Consider the following 18,599-nt stretch of genomic DNA (forward strand, 5'->3'; position numbering starts at 1 on the left):
TATTTACCCAGAGACACCCAGTACATAACATATCCATATTCCATAAAAAGCCCAACCTCATAAGCTCCTCTGTATTGACATACTGCTGTATAAATCACCTTTATTGATCACCTCTCATTTTAAAATATTGCTCATAACATGTATGTAAAGTTGTGCAAACATAGGTTAGAAGAAAATCAAATGTGGATTGTAGGATTCTGTATATATTTTCCTCTAGGGGATCTCATGTTTGGCACAAACATCAATTCCAGTGGCACGATTAGGTAAAATAACACCTCATCTTTAGAACACGTACCTTGTGCAGTCACAATAAACAAACCTCTATAAATTATACTAAACCACTTCAAACATATTTTACACATTGTAGGAAACAGAAAGAGGTAGAAATGTGCCCAATGCAGCTGAGAGATACCGGGGGTCCTTTTCTGTGTTACATTAAGATGCTTGTCGTGGAAAACATCTTTTAAACCAATGCATGCATCTGTCAGATGTCATTTACAAGGACAAAACCTGACAACTTTGTGATTCCTCTTTTGTTGTGGCTTGTCATGCACGCTTTGCGTACTTCAAAAGACCAGAAGCAATCAAAAGAGGGAGTGAGCGGAATACAGTATACTTAACCGCTATTGAAAAGGAAAATTATTTCAAGCATTTTTTTTTCTTTTTTGAGTCTTTTATGGACTTAAAGATGAATATATTAAAGCTATCTTATAAATTATTCAGACCACAAGGAGAAATAGGGAGAATACGTGCATGTCAAATCATAAAAGAAATTGTTAAAAAATATAAAAAAATATATATATATATTTCATACTAAGACAATAAATGTAAAGAAAAATGATTACTACGCCTTCAACGCACTGCAATTTATGTTTAAGTGTTTCCTACCAAAATACAGAGTTGTACTCTTAAAGGTAACCTGTCACCAGTTTTTGGTGAACAAATGACACCACCCTTATCTACTCCTAAGTACCGGAATGACGTCTTTTGGGGTAAGGGTCTTGATGTCCTCTGCTCTGCCGTAAGTGGGGCAGAGCAAATTGTGCCTGCGATTACACAAAATTTTGTTGCGCTATGTGGATGACGCAGGACATGTCATCTACATCAATAAACGTCAGAGGATGGCGATTAGGAAGAGAGAGGAGGCACAGACACCGCAGCAATGACACCCATCAGATTGGGCCATACTACTTTGCATACAGCGCAGGAGAAATTCAAATTGGGTTTTTGGAAATATACAGGGGCAGTTCGTAGATGACATACATTTGTGGACTGCAGTAAAGGAGTAATTAAAGTGCACCTGTCAGCAGGATTGTGCCCAGTAAACCACAAACACTGTCAGGTGGGCGACATTACACTGGTTAAAATGATACCTTGGTTGATTAAATCAGTCCTGTGGTTCATGTGTAATCTTTACTTTCTGTTTGGAGATAATGATATGCTCGTGCTCTGGGGAGGATTATGTGGGGTGGGAGAGGGGGGACAGTGAGCTGTCATAAGAGCATACAGATGAATATGTAAGCAGAGCACCAGATAGAGTGCCCTCCACAGGCAGCCCCGAAGCATGAGCATATCATTATCTCCAAACAGAAAGTAAAGACTACACAAGACCCACAGGACGGATTTCATCAACCAAGGTATCATTTTAATCAGTGTAATGTCGCCCACCTGATAGTGTATGTGGTTTACTGAGCACAATCCTGCTGACAGGTGCGCGTTAAGGTAGTGAGATTTGTTTACATACTAAAAAACTGATGGTGGGTTGCTTTTAAGAATATTTGTCAGTAGAATCAACCCTCCTAAGCCGTCTATATGGCATGTAGATCATGGGAAGCTTAATAAAATGATACCTTGATATCTGGGCTCAGATAGCTTATTCCAGAAATATCCATGTTTTTCCTTTATGTAATGAGCTGTTAAGATCTATGGGCCAGACACTGATCTGCATGAGAATCTGCTTCCAGAGATTATTTTACATGAAGGGGGAGTTACAAGTGTGATGTGTAATGGCTTCTTTCTGATCTCCTAATCTCACTGCAGAGCTGTGTGTGATTATACCCGATACATCTGCAGGTACAATAAAGTGACCATGTAAAGTTTTTTTTACATTTATTTTTATTTTTTATACTCACTAGGGCCACTAATTCCACAGCGCTTTACATACATTATGGGCACTGTCACAATCTAAATTCCTTATCAGTAGGTCTTTGCAATGTGGTAGGAAACCTGAGAACCCAGAGGAAACCCACGCAAACACGGGGAGAACATACAAACTCCTTGCAGATGTTGTCTTTGGTGGGATTTGAACCTAGGACACCAGCGCTGCAAAGCAACAGTGCTAACCACTGAGCCACCGTGCTGCCCTAACATCAACCAAATATAAGATCTAAGCTAAGCAAGAATAAAGGGGAGAGAACAGTGGCTGCGACACAAGGGAAGAAGGGCAGGGAGGGAGTAAATCAGACTAAGGGTCCTATGTTCAGTGATCCTTGATATATATGGCTATGTGTGGCAGCAGTAGAGAAGATAGAAAGATCAGGTGCCCTCCGTCCCGCACGCTGAGGAGAAAGCGGCGGCCATCTTAAGGCCAGATCCTGGTGTCACGTGGAGAGGGGACAAAGAATCTGCTAGGCTGTTCACTCACCTGTACTCCCTAGTGTCAGTTTGCCCCGGCAGTCCCGGTTGAGAGGCAGTGTCTGTTCTCCTGTCTTCTGTGCGGCAGGGTGGCGAAGACGCCACTGAATCCTAACGCCACCATACCTCCGATGCTACCGACGGCAAAGAGATACAGGAGAGGCGCAGACAGGTACCGTGAGAGGAAGACTGGAGCTTCGAGGGCCCCTGTGAGTGTAAAATGCAGGGTGGGTGGTAACTCTCCCATCTTCACCCTGGTCAACAGTTTGGCGCCATTTCCCCTCCCCCAGCAACATACAGGTGCAACATTTCGGATTTTTATAACAGATTGAAAAATGTTTTTAAGTATTCTAATTTACTGAGATAATGACTATTGTGTTTTCATTGGCTGTAAGCCATAATCCTCAACATTAACAGAAATAAACACTTGAAATAGATCACTCTGTTTGTAATGACTCTATATAATATAGGAGTGTCAATTTTTGTATTGAAGAACTGAAATAAATTTACTTTTTGATGATATTCTAATTTAGTGAGATACACCTGTACTTCCTGACTCAAACTATAGCCTAGGCACTGTTTCCATAGAGGGCTATGAGGTGTTCCCGGTCGCAGAGGATCAAAATGACCCGCAGTAAACGTTCTGGCAGGGAAGAAGGAGGGGCAGTCAGAAGTTCAGGAAGATGCCCAATTATCCTGTTTGAGGAGACAGTGGGATTGAAGTAGGGAGGTGGCTGCAAGACTGGACCAATTAGCTCATAAGGCACAAAAAAGAATGCCCAGGCCCCAAAAGGTCAGCAGGGATGAGCATAAGCTCATCGGTGGAAAGCATACATACAGAAAGAAATATATTATCCACTGTAGAGGAAGAAAGTCAAGAGCGTGAGAGGACCACCACAGCGCCCGAAACTAGGCATAGATATCGTCTAATGGGGAAGGAAAAGTCCAATTACGTGATTGATGATATATACCCAGAACTGAAGTATTTAAGAAGGAAGGTCACATATATAAGGACAGGGGTACGTAATCTTAATGCTGCAGAAAGCAAGAAGAATTCAGGAATCCAAAAAAAAGAGAAGGTGTGAGGATGATGAACATGAGGCAAAAGATGCCATGGCGACTCCTACTAGATGTCTAATAAGATGTGGTGGTAACCAGCAAGAACATGGGCAACCAGGGCTGTGGAGTCAGGAAGCAAAACCACCGACTCCACAGCCCTGCCTCACTACTGAGCATGTACATTAAGTGCAGCACAGATTTAGCTCAACTAAAAGCCTAAATCCTTAGATGAGGAATAGAACAGACATTTATAGGACATTTCATAAGTTTCCCAAATTCTTATGAAAACATTTAGAGCACATCCTGCATTGAACTACAGTACCAATTTATTATATACTTTAGGAGTTGGTCCATTTTATACCGACTCTAACTCCACCAAAATGGACTCCGACTCCATGACTCAGACTCCACAGCCTTGTGCGAAACCAAGAAAAAAGTTGCTGTCTTTCAGCATATGCACTGCTGACCACAGAGTAGTACGTCATGTAGAGTACCATACACAATCTAGTCCTTACCCAAGCATATGCTCATTGGTGGAAAGCTTACATACAGAGAGAAATATATTATCCACAGTAGAGGAAATAAGGCAATATCGTGAGAGGACCCCCCACAGCGCCCGAACCTCGGCATAGCCGCTGTTTTGTGGGGAAGGAAAAGCCCAATTATGTGTTTGATAAAATATACCCAGAACTGAAGTATTTAAGAAGGGAGGTCACCTATATAAAGGACAGGGGTACGTAAGTGTTTGATTACAAACACCCAATTATACATTTTGTCACTTGACCAAGGAATCTATTAATCTGCTACACAGGTCAGGTGGGGTTTATTCTTCACTCTGTTGAGTCAGCCTTCTAGTGCATAAGAACATTCCCTTTATTTGTATAGATTCATTTAGAGATGATGAGGGGAGATTTGTTGGGATATGTTGTAAACTCTCTCTTTTTGAATGCATTATCGTGGTAATATATCTTCCTCCTCCTTTTTCAAATACCCCACTCAAAAAAATACTACTGAAACTAGAAAATTGGCCAGATATCACCCTTATAAATATGGGCAACTAATAATAAAAATAACTTTTTTAGGATAGATGTCCAGAGAGGTATGACAATTTGAACCTTTTTGGCTGCCTGATTAATGAAGTGGGTCTGATAGATGTTTGAAGGGAAAGAGTTCCTAACCTAAGGGTCTTCTCATGTGCATCCTCAGCATACCTTTAAGAATAGATAGGGTTTTCTAACTCCCCTATGGTTCAGTTTCTTTTCAATAATCGATTACTTCCCTAGGTCCTTATCAGTGATGAGCGAGCGTGCTCGTTTAACCCTTTAACCAAGCATGCTCTGGTACTTACCGAGTAGCTTTGGCAAGCTCCTATATTATGTTCGAGTTCCTGCATCTGCATGCTTTACAGCTGTAAGACAGCCTCAACACATGTGAGGATTCTCTAACAAACAGGCAATCCCTGCATGTGATGAGGCTGTCTTACAGCTGTAAATCACAGACGCAGGGACTCCAACATAATATACGAGCACACCAAAGATACTCGGTAACCAACCGAGCATGTTTCGGTTAAAGGGTTAAACGAGCACGAGCGCTCATCACTAGTTTTTATTATACCATTCTCCTCTCCTATTTCAGGTACAAGTAGACCAAATGTAAAATAGACCTCATTTGGGCTGGAAACTTCACCCACTTTGGCTCAAACCTATAATCTACATAATATCAGGGGGAAGCTAAAAGAATTTTTCGATCTTAAAGTACAACACCCTTGAATGTAGTTTCGGACCATATAAAGGCTATTCTGAGGGAAATACTAATAAGAGAAATAAAGATGGTAAAGGATAACTGCCGTAAAAAGGAAGAACCAGGCAGTAAGAACTAACATTGGTAATTCCTAAGTGCCAGGGGCGAGAATATATAGTAGAGGGGAGTGACCAACACTAAACAGCTCAGACAATCCAAGTAGGAAAGCTCCAGGAGCTTCAACTGAACAGACTAACCCTTGTACCACTAGCAAGGAAAAAATCTGCACTGTTTAATACTATGGTGGAGTACTTCTAACCAGTGCAAGAGTTTGTGAAACCAGACACCGCAGAGTCTTCTGGTCCCTCTCGGTCATGGTATCCCCAAGACACCCGGGGTATGTCGTCTCCCAATAGAAATCTTCAAGCTGTTTGAGAGGGAACTATCACAACATTATTCTGATATGATAAATTATGCATTTCTGTCAGGGGAATTGCCTAAATCTATGTATAAGGCGATAGTGGTGGTTTTGCCAAAAGAAGGTAAAGATTCCAACTACCTGACTGATATAGATCTATTTTTCTGCTTAGATCAGATGTTAAAACATTAGCCAAAATCCTTGCAACACGCCCGAGTACAGTACTAACATCGGAAGTTCACACCGATCAGTCGAGTTTTATGTCCTCAAAGTCAACTGCCATTAATTTGAGCAGATTGTTACTCCATTCATAAGTAGCAGAGACAGATCCAAGGCACAAGGCTATTCTTTCATTGGATGCCAATAAGGTATTTGACAGCGTGAAGTGGGGATATATTTGGGCCCTGCTGCATTTTGGATCCAAATTCATTAAGTGGATAATGCTACTATACAAAGCCCCGAATGCCAAAGTAAGAGTCAACGAGAACAGCTATGACAGCTTTGTGCTTCACAGGGGCATGAGGCAGGGTGTCCGCATCTCCATTAAAGTTTGCCCTTGCAATAGAACCATTGGCTTGCCTTATTAGAAACTATCCCGGTCTAGAAGGCTTTAAGTACGGTAACAAGGAAAAAAACATTGCCATATATGTTGATAATCTGTTATTGTTTACTAATAATGTTAGTGCTTCCTTTCCTACAACAATGGAAATAGGACGGTTTGGGACTTTCAGAGCTCACAATAAAACAGGTCGAAATCTGCACTACTTCCCTTGGATGCAAGCAATGTGGTGGGATTGAATCGTACGCTAAACATTCCAATAGTGCAAAAATTAAAATACCTTGGTATCTATATTAAAAAAGTGACTAATGATTAAATCCCTCAAAATATGAGTCCTCTGGTTATCAAAGCTAGAAATAAAGCTAGTGCTTGGAGAAAAAATTACTCTGGGTAGAACAAATATTATCAAGATGTGCCTCATGCCCTCCATCTTGAATGCCCCTCACAATTCCCCAGTTTGGATTCCCAAGTACTGGTTTAGGAAAATGCATAACATCTTCAGAGTCTTCGACTGGAAAAGAGGTATTCCAAGAATAAAATGCGAGAAATTACAGTTACCCAAAGATCAAGTAGGTTTAGCACTCCCCCATCCTTGGGCATACTGTCAAGTGCCCCAATTTCAACACTTTAGAGGGTGGGCCTTGAAAGGGTTTCAGTATGTGGGTTCAGTGGTACTGAAACATCTGAGGGGGTAGATAATTTGTTAGACCTCATGGAATTACATAAATTTAAAGCCACCTCCGGATATTTCCCTACCCTACTTCTTATGCATTAAACATGGTGGGCTTTTAAGAAACTATTTGAAATTGGGGAATGCTCTAAATATACTTTTTTTTACTTTGTCCCACTATGGGACTTACACTTTCTGCAGTCTGATCGCAGTCAATGTATAGCAGTGCAGGATCACTGCTATACATTATAACCTGTCAGTGGTGCTCCAAACACAAGTTAAAGTACTTTGATCATGCACTGCGCATAAACTAACTTGCTGGTGCCTGGCGACTCTGATGCCGCCATGACGACATGGGGTCACCATGGCAACTATTGGGACCCCGTGCTGACAGCGCAGAGTCTCCGATCCATGAGGAGAGGGGCTTCTGTCCCTCTGCTTTCTGGCAAAACACTGCGATCACACCGATAGCAGCATTTAGGGGGTTAATGTGCCAGGTGTCAAACAGCCATGGCGTAATAATACGTACTTGGTTCATAAGGCCCAAGGCACAGGGACGTATTTTTACGCACAATGTAAGAAAAGGGGTTAAAGAATCTCTGCTGACACTCCTTGGACTTAAATTACCGTATTTTTCGGACTATAAGACGCACTTTTTTTCCTCCAAAATTTTGGAGGAAAGTGAGGCGTGCGTGTTCTAGTCCGATGTACATAAATACTGTGGCTGTAGCTGGTGGGGGATGCGACAGTGGCAGAGTAGCGGTGCACAGGAGGCAGCAGCCACCTGCTTCAGCCTACATTATGGCCGCTACTAAACAAAATGAATATTCACTGCTCCCCACGCCCATGGTTGAATATTAATTTTCCTTATGGGGAAAATATATATTCTTGTACCGTGTTAGCCAGTAGATAGAAAAATATTTAGATTTGAGAGTCCTCAGTGGCTGATACCTTTTAATGGCTAACTGAAAAGATGGTAACAAATTGCAAGCTTTGGAGACTACACAGGTCTCTTCATCAGGCTAGTATACCACAAAGTCTGAAGAGTCACATATTTATACACAATAAGACACACAAAAAACAGTTCTGGCTATAAATATTTTAGCAGTTAATAGATAAGGAGTGTGAAGGTTTTATTGTCCTGTGACTAGGTCCAGTGTTATGATGGCCTCACAAGTCTGAGGAGCACATTCCTTAGTTGATGTAGAATGACAAATCCATGCGAAACATTCATTCCTGCTCTGAAAGTGTTAAAGGTCACCATGAGTTTATATTCAGAGATTCTTCTTTCTCTTTGAGATTTGAAGTTACCTTTTAATACCAGTAATTTCATGTCTTTTATGCTGTGATCAGGGGAACAAAAATGCTTGGCCACAGGTAGATCTATTCTTTTTTCTTTTATTGTGTGGCGTTGATGATTCATCCTTGTTTTAAGTTTTTGCCTCGTCTCCCCTACATAAAGACCCCCAGCTATATGCTCCCCAAAATCCACAAACCTGGAAATCGAGGAAGACCAATTATTTCATGTGTGGGCACCCTTACTGAGCAAGTTTCTGGATGGGTAGAGTGTGTTCTTAAACCACTGGTAAATAGTACACCCAGCTACATTCAGGACACGACAGACCTACTGAATAAACTAGCAGCAATAGGTCCTCTACCAGAAGGAACCATCCTGGCCACCATGGATGTGCAATCTTTGTATTCTAATATCCCACACAAGGATGGATTAAATGCCTGCAAAATCTTCATAGAAAATAAAGGAATTATTGCTGATTCTGTGGTCAAACTTACAGAATTCATCCTTAGGCTATGTGCCCACGATGCAGAAATGCTCCGGATTTTTCCTGAGCGTTTCTGCATCTCCCCTGGCAGGAAAAAACCCATGCGGATTGTACATGCGGATTGTACATGCGTTTTTCCTGCCAGGGACATGCGGATGTGAAGCGATTTTAGCATCACTTGGAAAGTGCTTGTCAACTTTATCACACTATATAATCCATGCAACCGGCATGGATTTATATAGTGTGACCCGAGAGAATGTAAAAAAATAAAAAATAAATCTATACTTACCTTCCGATGGCCCCCGGAGTCTTACTTCGCTCGGTGCTGACTGCCGGCAGATCGCGGTACATTGCACTGAAGGATCTGCCGACGTCAGCGTCGAGTGACCAGTCACATGACTAGGACGTCAGCGCAGGTCCTTCAGTCCATCGCGATTTGCCGGCAAGGGAGGAGGAGCGCACCGGGGGCCGTCAGAAGGTAAGTATACATTTATTTTTTATTTTCTTTTTTTTTTTTTTTTACAGTTTTCTATGGTACCCAGGTCCGGAGGAGAGTCTCCTCTCCTCTAGACCTGGGTACCATCCGCACATTGGAACGCATGGAATGCGCATCTACATATGCAGTGATGCGTAATCCATGCGTTCTAATGCAAGTCAATGGCGGCAAAAAAGCAGCACTTCCGCAAAATAATTGGTAGTTCTGCGTTTTTTTCCGCAATGATAATCCGCAGCGGAAATTTCCGCAGCATGTGCCAGGACATGCGGATCATTGGGAAACATGGCAGGCCTTCTACCATGCGTTTTTTAAAGCGTTTCTGCAGCGTTTTTGCGGCGCGGAAATGCTTAAAAAACGCATCGTGGGCATACAGCCTTACCCACAATTACTTTGAATTTGATAACAACATACTGTATATCTACAGGAAACTGGTACAGCGATGGGAAGTAAAATAGCTCCACAGTACGCAAATCTTTCAATGGCCAAGCTTGAAAGTGACTTTTTGTCCTCATGTCCCATCAGGCCTCTGGCCTACTATCGTTTCATTGACGATATTTTAATCATTAGGACGGGGTCTGAGCAACAGCTGAAGACGTTCCATGAGCACTTTAATCAATTTCATCCCACGATCAACCTAACACTCAACTACTCCTGTACTGAAATTAACTTTTTGGACACCATCATCAACAATGAAATAGAGACATCCTTGTACCGGAAACCAATCGACCGTCCTACATACCTTAAATGGGACAGTTTCCATCCAAAACACATAAAAAACTCTATTGTTTACAGCCAAGCCATCAGATACAATCGGATATGTTCCAACCAGATGGATAGAGACAAACACCTTGATGGCCTCAGAAAGACCTTTTTGAAACAGGGCTACCATCCAATAACAATTGAGAACCAGCTTACAAGAGCCACCAGAATATCAAGGAATCATCTCCTACATTACAAAATCAAACAAGAAAACAACCGGGTGCCTCTAGTAGTCACCTACAATCCAAATCTGGAGGCGCTAAGAAGAGCTGCACGGAAACTACAACCCTTACTACAAAAAGATGCCCGATTACAATCCATATTTCCAGACCCCCCACTTCTGTGTTTCAGGCAGCCCCCAAATCTAAGAAGCATCATTGTCAGAAGCTCCCTGTCATCTCCACCAGCTACAGGTACCTTTCCTTGCAGCCAGAAAAAATGTAAAACCTGTCCGTTTATAATGACCACAGACAAGATAGAGATCCCCAATCCACATCAGGACTACAAGATCCCAGGTACTTTCAGCTGTATCACATCTAATGTAGTGTACTTAATTATATGCACCAAATGTCCAGCTGGGGGTCTTTATGTAGGGGAGACAGGGCAAAAACTTAGAACAAGGATGAATCATCATAGCCACACAATAAAAGAAAAAAACACAGATCTAACTGTAGCCAAGCATTTTTGTTCTCCTGATCACAGCATAAAAGACATGAAATTACTGGTATTAAAAGGTAACTTCAAATCTCAAAGAGAAAGAAGAATCTCAGGATATAAACTGATGGTGACCTTTAACACTTTCAGAGCAGGAATGAATGTGTCGCATGGATTTATGTCAATCTATATCAACTAAGGAATGTGCTCCTCAGACTTGTGAGGCCATCATAACACTGGACCTAGTCACAGGACAATAAAACCTTCACACTCCTTATCTATTAACTGCTAAAATATTTATAGCCAGAACTGTTTTTTGTGTGTCTTATCCCGTCCGTCCGTCCGTCCGTCCGTCCGTCCGTCCGTCCAGGAAATCCCGCGTCGCTGATTGGTCCGGCCACGGCCAATCAGCGACGCGGTATTTCACAAAAAGATGGCGGACGTTAGCGGCTAATCTGCCGCACGGAGGTGAGCGGCAAAGCAGCCGGGAGATGAAGCCGGCTGCTCGCAGCATACGTCCCCCGACCGGAGGCGCCGCTGACCCCCATGCGGCTACTGTCGGGAGATCAGCGGCTACGGCCGCTTATCTCCGGACAGTAAAAGTGACGCCCCTCCCCTCTCCTCCTGTCCTTCCCCGCGCTCGCTCAGGACCCCGGCGCCATACTTACCCCTCCCCTCTCCTCCTCTCCTCTCCCCTCCCCTCCCGCTCAGGACCCCGGCACCCAGCGCCATACTTACCCCTCCCCGTGCCTGCGCAGCAGCTCCTGTGCCTTCCGCTGCTGCTGTGTGACGTGTCCGGTCAGAGAGCGCGGTGACGTCTTTACACCGCGCTCTCTCCTGACCGGTCACAGAGCACAGCGGGAACATGCCGGCTACGCTGGAGTCCAGAGGAGCAGCTGACAAGTGAGGTGAGTATTGGATTTTTTTTTTTTATTGTATGGGGCCATAGGGCATTAAATGGTGGGGTGGGGAAGTGTGACATTGTGGAGGGGCCATTATAAGGGAAGGGGGATGTGACATCCTCCATGGGGCACTATGGGGGGGATGTGACATCCTGCATGGGGTATTATATAGGGGGTATGTCACATCCTGCATGGGGCATTATAAGGGAGGGGGGGGGGGATGTCACATCCTGCATGGGGCACTATGGGGGGGGGGGGAGTGACATCCGGCATGGGGTATTATAAGGAAGGGGGGGATGTCACATCCAGCATGGGGCATTATAACGGTCGGGGGATGTGACATCCTGCATGGCGCATTATATGGGGGGACGGGGGACATCCTGCATGGGGCATATTCTAGAATACCCGATGCGTTAGAATCGGGCAACCATCTAGCTGTGTATAAATATGTAACTCTTCAGATTTTGTGGTATACTAGCCTGATGAAGAGACCTGCGTAGTCTCGAAAGCTTGCAATTAATTTTCCTTAATAACCAGCACACTGTGCCCACAGCGTGGCTCCTGGTGTGTATGGCACCCTTCATACCTCATCCCGGTATGCATGGCCCCCCTCATCCTGGTATGCTTGGCACCCCCTGATCCCCATCACGCTGTACAGAAAAAAAATAAACAATCATACTCGCCTCCTCTCTCCTCCAGCGCTGTGTCTCGCTCTGTGCCGGAATAGTCACTGCTCCCCACGCCGGGACTGCATGCGTGGGGAGCAGTGACCATTCATTCTCCCTAATAGCGCGCACGCTGTAGCCGCAGCGCGGGTCCTGCTGCACTCGGCTGTCAGCGTGCCCGCTATTAAAGTCCAAGAATATTCACCACACCCATCGGAGTGGTGAATATTCATGGCCTTTAATAGCGGGCATGCTGACAGCCGAGTGCAGCAGGAGCCGCGCTGCGGCTACAGCGTGCGCGCTATTAGGGAGAATGAATGGTCACTGCTCCCCACGCATGCAGTCCTGGCGTGGGGAGCAGTGACAATTCCGGCACAGAGCGAGACACAGCGCTGGAGGAGAGAGGAGGAGAGTATGATGGTTTATTTTTTTTCTGTGCAGGGTGATGGGGATCAGGGGGTGCCAAGCATACCAGGATGAGGGGGGCCATATATACAGGGATGAAGGTGGCCATACATACAGGGATGAAGGATGAGGGGGGCTATACATATAGGGATGAAGAGTGCCATACATACCAGGAAGAGGAATGAAGGTACCATACATATCAGGAAGAGGGATAAAGGTGCCATACATACCAGGATGGGTGTTAGGGGGGCCATACATAACAGGATAAAGGGTCCCATACAAACCAGAAAGAGGGATGAAGGGTGCCATACATACGAGAAAGAGGGATGAGGGGTGCCATGCATACCAGGATGGTGGATTGGGGTGCCATGCATATCAGGATGGGGACGAGGGCCATGTAAAACAGGAAGAGGGGGCCATATATATACCAGGATGGGGGATACTAACAGAATTGGGGGACATTACCCTTATAACAGTGTCAGCAGCAGACCCCCTCCCCCTTAAAGGGGGAATCATGACCACATTTTCTGCTTAAATTTTTTTTCCATTTTCCTCCTCTAAAACCTAGGTGCGTCTTATGGTCCGAAAAATATGGTATCACCTAAAGTTTAAAAGGTAATATCTTTGCCATAGAGAGGGAAATTAAAAAATAAAAACTAGGATTCTGCAGCCAGTGTTCCATAATGTGGCTAGTGTAACATGCTCAAACTGGTGAAATGTCCACTTTAAAGATCTGAGAACACAGTTTGAGTGTGGAGCTGATTATCACACCTTTCTCTTCAGGCTTATGAGTTATGATCCCCTAATCATGTTAGTGGTACTTATTAGTGCAGCAGGTTGTTAATTACATAATTGATACATCAATACAAACTGATAACCATATTACAGAAAATCTCTCTGCAGATTTTCGGGAGAAAACTCTACAAAGTGCTCTTTGCACCTGCTGCATTTTCTTGCCAGTTGGAATCAGCCCAGATATTTAGATTTATACCTGGGAAACAGCTTCATAGAATTCAATCATGTTGATGTTTATCTAATAACATTTTATATTAGGTTGTTCACCTTTAACAACTCGTGAAACATTAAATTATGTAAAATGTTAATATAGTTAATTTACGGATCCAACCAGTAAGGAGAGCAATAAAACCTGGAATTTATAAATTTGTGCTGGATTTATGTACAATATTAGGAAGTGCAGTACATATTTTTAACTGTAAGTGATTGTGACATAGCAGGAAAGTTTTATCCTGTTGATATTAAATACACTGCTCAAAAAAACAAAGGGAACACTTAAACAACAGAATATAACTCCAAGTAAATCAAACTTCTGTGAAATCAAACTGTCCACTTAGGAAGCAACACTGATTGACAATCAATTTCACATGCTGTTGTGCAAATGGAATAGACAATGAATGGAAATTATTGGCAATTATCAAGACACCCTCAATAAAGGAGCGGTTCTGCAGGTGGGGACCACAGACCACATCTCAGTACCAATGCTTTCTGGCTGATGTTTTGGTCACTTTTGAATGTTGGTTGTGCTTTCACACTCGTGGTAGCATGAGACAGACTCTACAAACCACAGAAGTTGCTCAGGTAGTGCAGCTCATCCAGGATGGCACATCAATGCGAGCTGTGGCAAGAAGGTTTGCTGTGTCTGTCAGCGTAGTGTACAGAGGCTGGAGGCGCTACCAGGAGACAGGCCAGTACACCAGGAGACGTGGAGGGGGCCGTAGGAGGGCAACAACCCAGCAGCAGGGCCGCTACCTCCACCTTTGTGCAAGGAAGAACAGGAGGAGCACTGCCAGAGCCCTACAAAATGACCTCCAGCAGGCCACAAATGTGCATGTGTCTGCACAAACGGTTAGAAACCGACACCATGAGGGTGGTATGAGGGCCTGACGTCCACAGATGGGGGTTGTGCTCACAGCCCAACACCGTGCAGGACGCTTGGCATTTGCCACAGAACACCAGGATTGGCAAAGTCGCCCCTGGCGCCCTGAGCTCTTCACAGATGAAAGCAGGGTCACACACTGAGCACATGTGACAGACGTGACAGAGTCTGGAGACGCCCTATATAGCAGCTTATTTGCACCCTGGTTCATATGCACTGTATATAAAAGTATATTTTGCACTTGCAATATCTGTGGCCTTGAGAAGGTTCTTGCATTACTTGCACTATCAATTGCACCTTATAATTATAGCTTGTTTGCACAGTTGCCCATATACATTTTATGTGATTTTTTCTGCACTTGCAGTATTTGTGGCCTCAAGGTGGTGCTCATTTTCTTTGCACTATTAATTTGCCCTTTATTTGAATGGTAGCCGATGTGCCATTAGTTATAGTGCAATTTATGTGATTTGATTTTGATACATTTCTCAATTCTTATAATTCGATATATTTAATCAACATAATTATGGTTCAGTGATTTTTGTGAATTTGAGCACTTGCTCTATGTGGTGGATATATCATGTTATAACTTGCTTGTGTAGTTCTTTTCTGTTCTAGTTTCCTTCCCACTTTTTATGTATTATATGTTGTATTTTAAGTACTGTATATGTCAATAAAAACTCCATGTTTTATTATACTGGTGCTAATCTTCCAAGTCGTTTATAGGTTTATAATTGCTTTATATGGAAGTGCTCTTGAAATTTTTGGGCTAAAAAATTTTGGGTGTTTATTTGTATATAACAAAGTATTCAATGAGAATATTTCATTCATTCAGATCTAGGATGTGTTATTTGAGTGTTCCCTTTATTTTTTTGAGCAGTGTATAATATGCGGCATGTCCAATATGTATCATGTAATAAAAATAGATCACTCTTCAACCTTTTTAACCAAGCGTTAAGTTTGTAAAATAAGTAGTCTTAGTAAACTCTTTTCAATTAAAGTCCCAAAAAACAATTCATGCCTTTCGATTATTATAACCCCAGGAGTTGAACAATCAGAGGAAAAGTATAATAGAAACACGTCACCACTTCTGTATTCTCACCCTCTCCTGGTTTTAGCTTAAAAATACGGATGTAAAATGCTGACCAAATACTGAGCATGTGAATGTGGCCTAAAACAACAAAACCACAAAGACTTACAAAGGTTCTTGCCTTCAGCCGTTCTTCCTCAGTAGCAGCCTTCTCCCGCAGTACCGCCCTTGTAAGCTGTTCAGTAGAAGCAGTTCGTTCCCTCTCAAGAGCTTTTCCCATTTCCTCTTGCATCAATTTACCATGTTCTAGTCTGGAAAAAAAAATGTAATTTACAAAAGAGTGCCACTTATTTTAATTCTGGAATGTTTAATGAATAGTACACATTAATATACAGTATAAAAATTAGTTTGATAAGCTAGACTTAACCAAGTCACCATGTGAACTCACAAAAGCTCTATTGGCCACAAATCCACCCAAACACCCTCAAGAATCTTATGGAAAGCCTCTTCAGAAAAGTGGAGGCTGCTATGCCACAAACAAGGGTCAAACGCCATGTTACCAACCAGGTCTATTGAACAAGAAAGTCCCAGCATTCACTGGGGATTCTCAAATGGGATGTCATCAAGAGGATGGCCAAGCAGTTACTTCCCCGCAGCTTCAATCATTCCCCAAAAACAGGACATCAGGAAGCTGCTCGGTGTTCACTTACAACATCTTCTTTCACCTCCGCCCCTGATCACATCCTGAATCAAGTACAGTGGAAAAAAAAGCAGGAAAACTTGATGGCAGTGTCACCTCACAGCTTCTGCCATCGCCCTGAAATTAATCGTTATAAGGGGGCAGTGCTGCAGAAGGTCCACACTGCTTCTATGACTACCAACCTCTGATGAGGTCCTGTTTCAGAGGAGGTGATCAACGCTACAGGAAGTGACTACAGGACCACCCTCCTGATGACGTCCTGTTTGAGAATCCCCAGTGAATGCTGGAATTCGAACGAAACATTCAAAAACGGATATAGGTAAAACAGTAAGACATTTTCAAATATAGCAAAATTACAAGACTGGTTAGTGTCTAAAGATAGATATTTATACAGGATTATGTATTGGACAACCCTTTAAAGTTCTCACAATGAACTTGTGGTGTTTTCAATGCTACAGATTTTCGTTGCACAAAAAAAACAGTGTCTTACAGCTCCAGCAAAGTTGATGTGATTTATATACCGTAAATCTCATACCAACTGTGCTTTCCTTTTACGCTGAGTAAACTGACCTGCAGTACATTTTTTGAAAATCTGTACATTAAATCAGAACATAAAACACAGCGTACACACAAAAGAAATTGACACGTTGCGGATTTCAAACACGCACCGAAGGTCATCAAAAAAGTATTAAAAAATACTCATCGTGGGAAAGTAGCCTAAGACATGAAGTTAAAATCTAATTGTAACCAAGTAAAAGGCGACACTACTAGAAGAACTGGTCAGCAACTAGTGACTTTAATTGGAAAGCGATGGTTTAATTATGGTGGGCAGAAACATATACATAAAACTAGTCACTGTCTGAAGTAGGAGCTCTTACAACAATAACATTAATAATTTATCTCACCATTAGTTCGTCTTCATTATTAGTGCTAGCTGTTTACCCAAAGCCATCAGGCTGAGCATTAAGTGTAACTATATGAAAATGGCAATAATCGCAAAGAAAGTAAATCAGTCTAATAAAAAAAAATGTGTAATGAAGTACCTTCCCACAGGATTCAATTACTTCCACAATCACAAAGAAAGTCAATATTGTAATTAAAAGTTCAGTCTACCTATTCTACACCACGGGAAATCAAGAAATTCACCAGCAGACGTCAAGCTGACCATACGTACATAACTGCCATTACGGCTACAGAGGCTGATGATTAAGCATTGATTATACATACATTTTACAGTACATTTTCAGCACGGTTCAGCGCTTCTTTGCCCAGAGAACAGAAAACAACAATAGCAAAAGTCTCTAGAAAACAAGTTGCTTTTATAATGATACTCAATCAAGAATCGGAGCTCAGTCACCGGAACAGAGGGATGGAGAGAGGGATAGAAATAGGAAATTCTATTCACAAGTTGAGCATCTACCCTTACAACTTGGGGACAACTTCTTTACCACACTATAATATCAAAGTAAAGACAGATCAAAATAAGTTTTTGCAAACGTATTGATAGCTCACAATAATACTGTAGCTTTCAATTTTTCATCATATCCTTCTATGGAAAGAAACAGAATTGTAAAAAAACACCAATTGTCATACAAAATACAATCCAATAATGATGGCCTAACCTGTCATGTTCGCGTCCGCATGTTTCGCGGCTGTTAGACAGCCACAAAACATGCGGGGATTGCCTGACATACATGGGCATTCCCCGCATGTTTAGTGGCTGTATAACAACCGCGAAACATGTGGGAACAAGAACATGTCACTTTAGCCCCTGCAATACTAGGTGCATACCCTTGGCAAACTCAATTACTGAGCACTTGCGCTCATCACTAATTATGGGCATGTTCACATGCATGTTTTCCGCAGACTTATTGTTCTCAAAACAAAATAGACCTGGTCGTTTATTTTTTTTAGCCGATTCGCAGCACAAACTTGCCAATTCTTCTTCTTGGTGTTGAGCGTTATCACTGAGCAGTTAAAGGAAACTTTGAAAAAAACTTCTCTAAAAAAAAATGTTTAGACACAGAACAATGAATGACACAGAAGAACAATGGACCAATCACACTGGGGGAGGGGAAAGATTAATTCCATTTTTCACATATGAGAAAAAATAAATAACAGATGAGATGAATGAGGTCTAAATGCAAGTTAGTCATCTGGTAGCAAGCCAAGCTTATAGTGCCTATTCAATTTGAACTGTATACATAATCCCTATGGAGATTGATATTAATACCAT

At 42.5% G+C, this 18,599-nt stretch overlaps 1 protein-coding gene across 4 annotated transcripts in view; it reads right to left on the reverse strand.

The window, feature by feature from the left end:
- CHCHD3 (coiled-coil-helix-coiled-coil-helix domain containing 3) overlaps positions 1 to 18,599 on the reverse strand; it is a 224,330-nt gene that overhangs the window by 143,164 nt on the left and 62,567 nt on the right. For all 4 annotated transcript variants that reach the window (XM_073652481.1, XM_073652482.1, XM_073652483.1 and 1 more), the window contains exon 4: positions 15,833 to 15,974. In XM_073652481.1, the coding sequence (XP_073508582.1) occupies positions 15,833 to 15,974 (142 nt within the window). The remainder of the gene's footprint in view (positions 1 to 15,832; positions 15,975 to 18,599) is intronic.

The sequence above is a fragment of the Phyllobates terribilis genome, unplaced genomic scaffold (genome assembly GCF_046119375.1).
Source record: "Phyllobates terribilis strain yellow unplaced genomic scaffold, ASM4611937v1 Scaffold_11__3_contigs__length_659146591, whole genome shotgun sequence".
NCBI classification, from domain to species: Eukaryota; Metazoa; Chordata; class Amphibia; order Anura; family Dendrobatidae; genus Phyllobates; species Phyllobates terribilis.